The 8,535-nt window shown below is 47.0% G+C and overlaps 2 protein-coding genes across 2 annotated transcripts; both read left to right on the top strand.

The window, feature by feature from the left end:
• The first annotated feature begins 3,115 nt into the window (after positions 1-3,115).
• Positions 3,116-3,649, top strand: LOC145575289 (uncharacterized). The gene has a single exon (XM_081633177.1). It carries the CDS (start codon positions 3,116-3,118, stop codon positions 3,647-3,649), a length of 534 nt encoding a protein of 177 aa, XP_081489303.1.
• A 6-nt stretch (positions 3,650-3,655) lies between these two features.
• On the top strand, positions 3,656-6,893 carry LOC145575288 (uncharacterized). Its single transcript, XM_081633176.1, has 4 exons — positions 3,656-3,904; positions 4,671-5,189; positions 5,604-6,009; positions 6,400-6,893. The coding sequence occupies exons 1-4, from the start codon at positions 3,656-3,658 to the stop codon at positions 6,891-6,893; spliced, it is 1,668 nt and encodes a 555-aa protein (XP_081489302.1).
• Positions 6,894-8,535: the final 1,642 nt, after the last annotated feature.

The following is an 8,535-nucleotide window of genomic DNA, read 5'->3' as shown; positions in this document are numbered from 1 at the left end:
CCACATCTACCTAACCTTAGGATGGGATGGTGTGCAACTTATGCAATTTCAAAAGCTTGAGTGATTTCAAAAGATTAAAATAGCAAAAAGCAATAACAATATAAATTGTGCAAAAGGGTAAGTGTTCCAATGTCTTTGATATGAACATGTCTTTGATAAGAACACGTCTCAGATTGCGTCTTATCGAGTGCTCGATATCATGCCTGAGAAACATGAATGCCAAGTGAGTGATAGACCGCATGATCGGGATTGCCCACACTTATCAAAATAAAAAAAATGCAAAAGCAAAAAAGAAAGAGCAAAAATATAAACAAAAGAGAGTTCAAAAGTGAGAAACCTCAAGCATACAAATATAAAGATTCAAAAGCAAGGTTGCACACCTTGGGGGCTTATCTAGGGTCTTGAGCCTTTATCCCCTTCTTCTTCAACCTTTAGCCTAACCACGTTACAACCCTTAAAAGACTTCTTTGAGGTATACACACACTTGTGCGAGGTTCTTCTAGAGCTACGTTCGGCCTGATTCCTAACGGATACGTAGGCAACCTCACATCGAGGTGCTGCCGTAATAAAAATGCATTCACATTCACATTCATACATGATTATATCAAGGGATCTCCAATGTTCATCCCTATCCACTTAGAGCTAGACTTGGGGGCTTGATCCTTACATCATTAGTGTTTAGGGTAAAAATACCCCATGTACGTGGACCAATCCCGTAGCGACACGTGGCCCAATCAAAAGGCGACACGTGTCACTATGGGAAGATGACGCGTGTCCAATTGATAAAAAGCCCCTGAAATCAGCATTAAAAAGGCCTTATTACACCATGGCCCAAATCCCGAGAGATCTTCATAAAGCCGCAAAACGGCGCCCCCATATTACACGCGGCATTGCGTGATTGCGCAGCCAATCACGTCACGGAAGTTTAGGGCACAAACCCCAAAGGGGCACAAGCTCCTACCCCTATAAATACCCCCATCATTTATGATGGGAGGGGGGATTACAACGTTACATAAAAAAAGAGCATAAAACAGCAACAACTTCTCTCTACTTTCTCTCTCTAGCCTTTTCGTTTAGATCTCTAACTTGATCGTCGGAGGCGAATATTCCGATAAAGGAATATTCGTTCATTTTGCAGGTGTCCGAGTCTCGTTGCCTGAAGAACGTGACCAGTATCCGAGGAAATCCAAAAAACACCTGAAACATTTGGCGCTGTCTGTGGGGATACTCGTCCGTTATGACAATAGATGGTCAGACACCTAATACCGGGCCTCGTCCAGGCGAGGACGGTCATGTAGAGGATATAGTCCCTACAATTCATTCTAGTGACCCTTTGACCGCCTCATTTCAAGAGGCTGATGATCCTCTGGTTACTGCTGCTTCCTTGCAGACCGCACTCAACAAACTTCAGAAGGAGTAACCCATGCAACAGATGTTGGGAACACCCCATTTCGCAGGACGAATGGAAGGTCTCCTAGGGTGCCAAGAACGAATTTGTCTAGTTTGTTGGCGAAAACCCAGTCGGCTGGGGGGAGGGGCAGACAGCCTCGAAGAGAGGAGACAGAGCCGTCTCGACACTGGAAGGACGCAAGAGACTACCTTCGGCATAAACAACGGGAACGTGCCGCTTACTCAGACACGGCCTCCACTTCCACAATGCCGGATGAATTCTCCAACCACTCTCTTTCCCAACATAGCAACACGACCATCTCCGGCAGGAGTCAAGCTGTGCGTACTCAAACCCCTATTCCAGTGCAACTGCTTTAGCCCCCCCAGGGTTTCGATGGCATTTTGCAGCCGAGCCCTCAAGTCTTCGGACAATATGGGCCGTTTGGTCAGACGCTCGGCTAGACTCCCTATTTGGCCAGACATCCCGTGCAACCTCAGCCAATTGATTGGCAGATGTGCTTACTGACTCTTGGAGATAAGCCGCCTCCGTTTTCGCAAGAAATTTTAACTTCTCCTTAGCCGCCGAAGGTGAAAGTGTACTCGTGGGAGCCTATGATGGTACGGGCAACCCAGAGGAACATATCACTTCGTACAGAAACTTCATGTTCTTACAAAGTGTAGATGATGCTACTTGGTGCAAATGCTTCCCGGCCACTTTGAAGGGTGTGGCGCAGGATTGGTTCAATAGCCTTCCGGCCGGCTGTATCAATTGCTTTACTACTCTTAGTTTGCTGTTTGTGGGAAATTTCTCTTACAACATACCACCTCGAAAGACAAGTATTGATTTGGCAACAATTGTCCAAGGAAAAAATGAGGGCCTACGGTTGTACGTCTAGAGATTTAACCAAGAAAAAGCCCAAATTCATAATCTGCCGGATGAAATGGCCTACTCTGAATTTCTCTGGGGATTAAGGCATAATGGTTTTAAGTTTGACTTGGTAAGAAAAAAGATTCGGACATACGCAGGTGTTTTGCGGGAAGCCGAAGCTTATATTGAGGCATCCGACTTTTGTTCTCTTACAAAAGCAAAGGCACCGGCCAAGGGAGCTGAGAAGAAATAATCCACTCAGCAAGACTTGGCTGGAAAAAGGAAAGATGGAAACAAAAGGAAAGAAGTATGGGTGGTCGACGGCCCGCAGCAGAAATCCAAGAAGGTCAAGGCGTACGAGCCCCAGTATGAGTTCAACAAAGACTGTTACTCCATCCTGATGGAGATTAAAGATAAGTTTGAATTTGAAAAGCCCCAACCGTTAAGAGGCTCGGCTCAGTACAGGAACAAAAACAAGTATTGTCATTACCACAAGGACGTGGGGCATGACACAAACGATTGCATCAATTTGAAGAGATTGTTGGACAAGCTAGCCGAGAAGGGCATGCTGAATTCTTATGTAACGAAGTCCAAGTTCACATATGCACGGACAGACAACACGTCCGAGAAGAAGAAGAAAAATGATAAAGAAGATGATAAGAACAGTACCGATTCGGGCTTTGTGGCCGTGATATCGGGGGGATTTGCATCAGGCGGCCCCACCATGAAGGGAATTAAGTAAAACGCCTGGAACTTGGGAAAGGTGATACAGGCGGACGCTGAGAAGGCTGAACCTTTCCCCGAAGTAACCGTGTCTGAAGCTGACCGGGGGAGGTCAAAGCCCTGCACAATGATCCTATGGTGTTTATTATGAAGATAGCCAATTTGAAAGTGGGCCGAATACTGATAGATACAGGCAGCTCATCTGATATCATCAGTCTGGCTGCCCTGAAGAATTTGAAGTTCCCAGAAGATGCTTTGAAGGACATCACTCACCCCTTGGTAGGATTTGGGGGAAATATCATTCACCCAGTCGGGCAGATAGATTTTCCAGTCCGATTCGGGCAAAAAGGAGAAGGGAGGGATATAGTCGTTCGATTCTTGGTAGTGAAAGAATTGACTGGCTACAATGTCATACTCGGCCGTCCCACCCTAAATGCTGCAAAGGCTATGATCGTCCCCCATTTAATGTTGATGAAGTTTGAGCGTTCGGACGGAAAGATTGGTTCGATTCAGGGGAGCCAGAAAATGGCAAAAGAGTGCAACCAGTTAGCTGTTAAGCCAAAGACTCGCGGACATGGAAAGCCATCCGAGTTGAAGGGGGAAGACCCCCCACTCCAAGCATACCAGGTCGGCCAGAAGCGAAAGCAAGTCACGACCGACCAAGCATAGCAACTAATGAGTGTCGGCCGGCCTGAAGAGCTGAGACCCTTGCCGGCCAGCAATCATCAAGTTGTAGTGCTTGACCCCGATCAGCCAGGTCGGACAGTCAGTGTCAGCACTAAGGCTATGGGTTTGCTTGGAGACGAGTTAGTTCAGCTGTTGAGAGAATTCAAGGATGTTTTTGCGTTCGAAGTTAGTGAAATGCCAGGCATAAGACCTAACATGGCCGTGCATAGGCTGGCTGTGAACCCAGCCGTTAAACCTGTTCGCCAGAAGAAAAGAAATTATGGAGAAGAGAGGAATCAGGCGGCCGCAGCTGAGGTGAGAAAGCTGCTGGACGCCGGTTTCATCCGGCAATGCTATTACCCTGATTGGGTGGCTAACGTGGTACTTGTGAAGAAGCCGAATGGAACTTGGAGAATGTGCGTAGACTATACGGATTTGAACAAGGCATGTCCTAAGGATAGCTTTCCCTTGCCAAAGATTGACCGTTTAGTTGACTCTACGGCCGGGCATGCCCTAATGAGCTTTATGGACGCATACTCCGGTTTCCATCAAATTCCTCTATGGGAAGAAGATCAAGAAAAGACCGCATTTGTGACTGAGCAAGGGCTGTATTGCTACAAGGTAATGTCGTTCGGCCTCAAGAATGCCCCTGCAACATTTCAGCGGCTTGTCAACACGGTCTTTAGAGATCAGCTCGGCCGGAATATGGAGGCGTACATTGATGACATGATTGTCAAAAGAGTCGGCCGACCATCTGAAGGATCTACGAGAAACATTTACCGAACTCAGGCGGCATAAGATGATGTTAAACCCGAAGAAATGTGTCTTTGGTGTTGAGTCCGGTAAATTTCTCGGATTTTTAATTGATCAACGTGGAATTGAGGCTAACCCTGAAAAAATTCAAGCTGTCTTTGACATGAAGTCTCCAAGAACAATCAAAGAAGTGCAAAGATTGACCGGCTGTTTGGCAGCACTCGGTCAGTTTCTGTCAAGATCAGGGGACAAATGCCGATACTTTTTTCAGACCATCAAAAAGAAAGTTATGTTTGAGTGGACGGAGGAAGCAGAGGAACCACTCGTACAGTTAAAAAGTCATCTACATACATTGCCTCGACTTGTCAGTACGCTCAAGGATGAGAAGTTGTACATCTATCTCGCTATCTCAGAGCATTCCTTAAGTGCCGTTCTTCTAGTTGAACGGGACGGCCACCAGATCCCAGTCTACTTTATCAGCCATGTGCTACACAATGCCGAGCTTAGGTACCCCCCTGTTGAAAAATTTGGGCTAGCATTGTACATGGCATCTAAAAAGTTACGACCGTATTTCCTGACACATTCAATAGTGGTGTATACTGATCAACCACTCAAGAAGCCGTTTGCAACTTTAGAAGCTAGTGGCTGCATGCTTAAGTGGGCCTTAGAGCTAAGAGGTTTCGACATCATGTTTGAGCCCAGAAAGGCCATAAAGGGCCAAGCCTTTGCTGATTTCTTGGCCGAGATGACGCGGTCGAATTTACAGCCGGCCGGAGACCAGATCTGGAAGGTGTCTGTAGATGGTAGTGCAACAGCGACCGGATGTGGCACTGGAATTATTTATCAATCTCCCGAAGGGGATAAGTTTGAGTACGCATTAAGATTTCAGTTTCAAGCCTCTAACAACGAGGCCGAGTAGGAAGCTCTCCTGGCCGGCCTTCGAATGTGTAAGGTGAAAGGAGCAACAAAAGTGGACGTGAGCTCGGACTCTCTGCTGGTAGTCGGCCAGGTCAATGGTGACTTTGAGGTAAGGGAGCCTGCCATGATGAAATACTTGAAGATCGTCAAAGAAGAGGCCTAGGGCCTGGAGCATTTTTCTCTACAACAAGTTCCTCGTTCGTCTAATCATCAGGCGGACGCCCTCTCCAAGTTAGCATCCTCGGCATCATGTGATACACCCAGATCAATGTTTTGGGAAGTGAAGGAAAGGAGGAGTATTGATGTCGAGCCTGTACAAATCATTGATAGAAGCTCTACTTGGATGGACAGAATCATTTCCTACCTAAGGGATGGATTGCTCCCGGCCGATCCTAAAGAGAGCTGGCTGGTGAAAAAGAAGGCAGCCTGGTTTGAAATGAAGCAAGGGGAGTTGTTTAAGAAAGCTTTTGTGAAGCCGTACCTGAAGTGTATTACCCTTGAAAAGGGGCATGATGTGCTGGACGACCTTCACCAGGGGCAGTGCGGCTCCCACATTGGAGGACGAGCCCTGGCTGAAAAGGCCACCCATCTGGGGTACTACTGGCCGAGCTTGAAGTCGGACACCATGAAAATGGTGAAGAAATGTGACAAGTGCCAGAGATTTGCAACTCTAATCCATCGCCCAGCTAATAGTTTGTCGGCCATAAGTAGTCCGCTCCTTTTTGCCAAATGGGGGATGGACATCTTGGGTGCGTATACGCCAGCGTCCGGGCAAAGGCGATATGTGTTTGTAGCAGTAGACTACTTTAAAAAATGGGTAGAGGCCGAGGCCGTCCGGAGCATTAAGTGGACGGATGTGTCAGCTTTCATATGGAAAAGCATAATTACCCGCTTTAGCGTACCTCAGTCAATGGTGTTCGACAATGGACCCTAGTTCAAAACACCTCAGCTCGAGGAATGGTTGGGAGACCAGGGCATAGCTCATTGCTTTGCCTCAGTCGGTCGACCGCAAGCCAATGGTCAGGTAGAAGCATATAACAAGTTGATCTCCAATGGTATCAAGCGCAAGCTTGAAAAAGCAGGTGGCCTATGGGCTGAGGAGCTAGTCAATGTATTATGGTCCATACGAACAACAGCAAAGAGCTCCACAGGAGAAACCCCATTCTTTTTGGTCTATGGTGCTGAAGCGGTTCTCCCAATTGAGATGTATGAGCCTACTCTCAGGGTGATGTTATATGACGAAACGACCAATTGGGAGGCCATGAAGACCGCCCTGGACTTTCTTCCAGAGGCCAGGGGCAATGCGGTGCTTAGGCGCGAAATTTATCGCTTGAGGATGACAAGGGCATATAATCGCCAAGTGTCAAAGCGTCCACTAAAAATGGGAGACCTGGTACTGAGAAAAATGGAGGCAGTAGGCCGAGCAAATGAAGATGGGAAGCTGACCCCAAACTGGGAGGGGTCGTATCGAATCAGTGAAGAAGTTCGAGACGGTACATACCGTCTTGAAGCCTTAAACGGCCGCCCAATTCCGCGTACATGGAACACGGACAATCTCAAAAAATATCATGTTTAGAAGTTTTTGTACTCAGCCAAAAAGCTGTATATACAGCTAGGTCTTGATGACCGAGCCTTGTAATTAAAGCCGTACGGCCCAACAATGTAATCTTGACAAAATTAATGAAAGTCAGGCATTGTTATCTTATTGAGTTATTTGTTTTTGCATGCGTACGTCCCTGTTAAATAAACTAAAGGCCGAGTAAAAGCCATAACAATGCTGCTTGCAACATAGCAACACGGCTTATTAAAGCTAAACGAAATTATTTAATATATAGAAAACGGTCACAAAGGATTGCAAAAAAATATATACTTTGGTAGTACAGACAAACGTTCGTCTCCCACGGGGACGGACAGAGAAAGGCGCAAGGTACCCTAAATACGTCAAGGATATTTACCTCCTTAAATGGAGGCAAGGGCATACCTAGGCAAAATAGCCCAGCCAAACTTAGAAATTTTTAAGTTGAGATATTACTTGAAATTTCCTGAGTATGTCCGAGCGATAGAATCAATGGACGGCTCACATGAGGCCCGTAATACGGCCGCAATAGTAGTTGATTCGGCGTTGCACCTAGTCCAAGGGCAATCATTACTATGATTTGATTAACTTGTTAGAAGTCATACCCTTTGAGGTATAAAAACTACCAAGTCAATCAAACCATTCAAAATATGGACTAGACGAACGCCGAATAAAGGGGCATACCCCCCCCCATCGTACGAAAGCGCAAAAATGTAAAAATACGAAAAATTTGCTAAGTACGAAATAGATGAAATGGAAAACCGCTCAGAAGGCGGCAAAGCTTGCATTAATTAAAACCGCTCAAGAGGCGGCAAAATATCTTACAAAAAAACCGCTCAAAAAAAGCGGCACGTAGTAAAAAGAAAAAGAAAAATTGTACAATGAAAGCAGATAAATGAAAAGCTAAAAGCAAGGGACGGCCTGGGCTCTATTTAGCTGGATCTTGGCTTTGGACAGGCTCCTCGGAGGCAAGGAGGGATGCATCATCAGCGGGCTCTTCTCCCTCAGCTCCGTCCGCCTCCTCCTCATCCTCCTCATCTTCTGAGGTAGTTGGTGTAACGTCCAGCTCAGGAGAAGGCTGGTCGGCCCTCTTAGCCTCTTCCCTGAGGCAGACGAAGTTAAGGCGTTTGGTGAAGCGCTCCTGAAAGTAGGCGGCCTCACCATCATCCACCATGAGTTCAAATGCTTCGATGAAGTGGCTCTTCAACCTATCCTCAGCATTCTGCTCGATGCGGATAACCTCGTCTGCACTAGGGGGCCGAGGTGTTTTCAACTGTTGGGTCAAGTCCTCAACGGACTTCTTTAAAGTCTCCACCTCGGCACGAAGAGCGTCCGCCTCGTCCAAAGCCTCTTTCAAATTCTTTTGGGCGAGGGCCACGTCGTTTTTCAGTTTCTCAAAGGCCTCGAACCCTTCTTTCCAGCGCTGGCCGTCCAGGACAGCCTGATCCCTTTCTTGTCTCATGGTCTCCCTGGCCAAGGTCTCTTGTTCGAGAGCCTTCCCCAACTTGACCAAATCTTCAGCTTGCCGCGCCGCCTTGTCGGACAGCGCATTGATCTAGGTCTCCAAGTGAACCCTTTGGATGGCGGTCGTCCCAGTAACGGCGTCCTGGGCCTTTTGGACCTTCTCCCAGGCTCTTTTCAG

The sequence above is a fragment of the Chenopodium album genome, chromosome 13 (assembly GCF_948465745.1).
Source record: "Chenopodium album chromosome 13, dcCheAlbu1.1, whole genome shotgun sequence".
Classification (NCBI taxonomy): domain Eukaryota; kingdom Viridiplantae; phylum Streptophyta; class Magnoliopsida; order Caryophyllales; family Amaranthaceae; genus Chenopodium; species Chenopodium album.
Note: the sequence above shows the minus strand (reverse complement) of the source record. Positions and strands in the feature narration are given on the sequence as shown.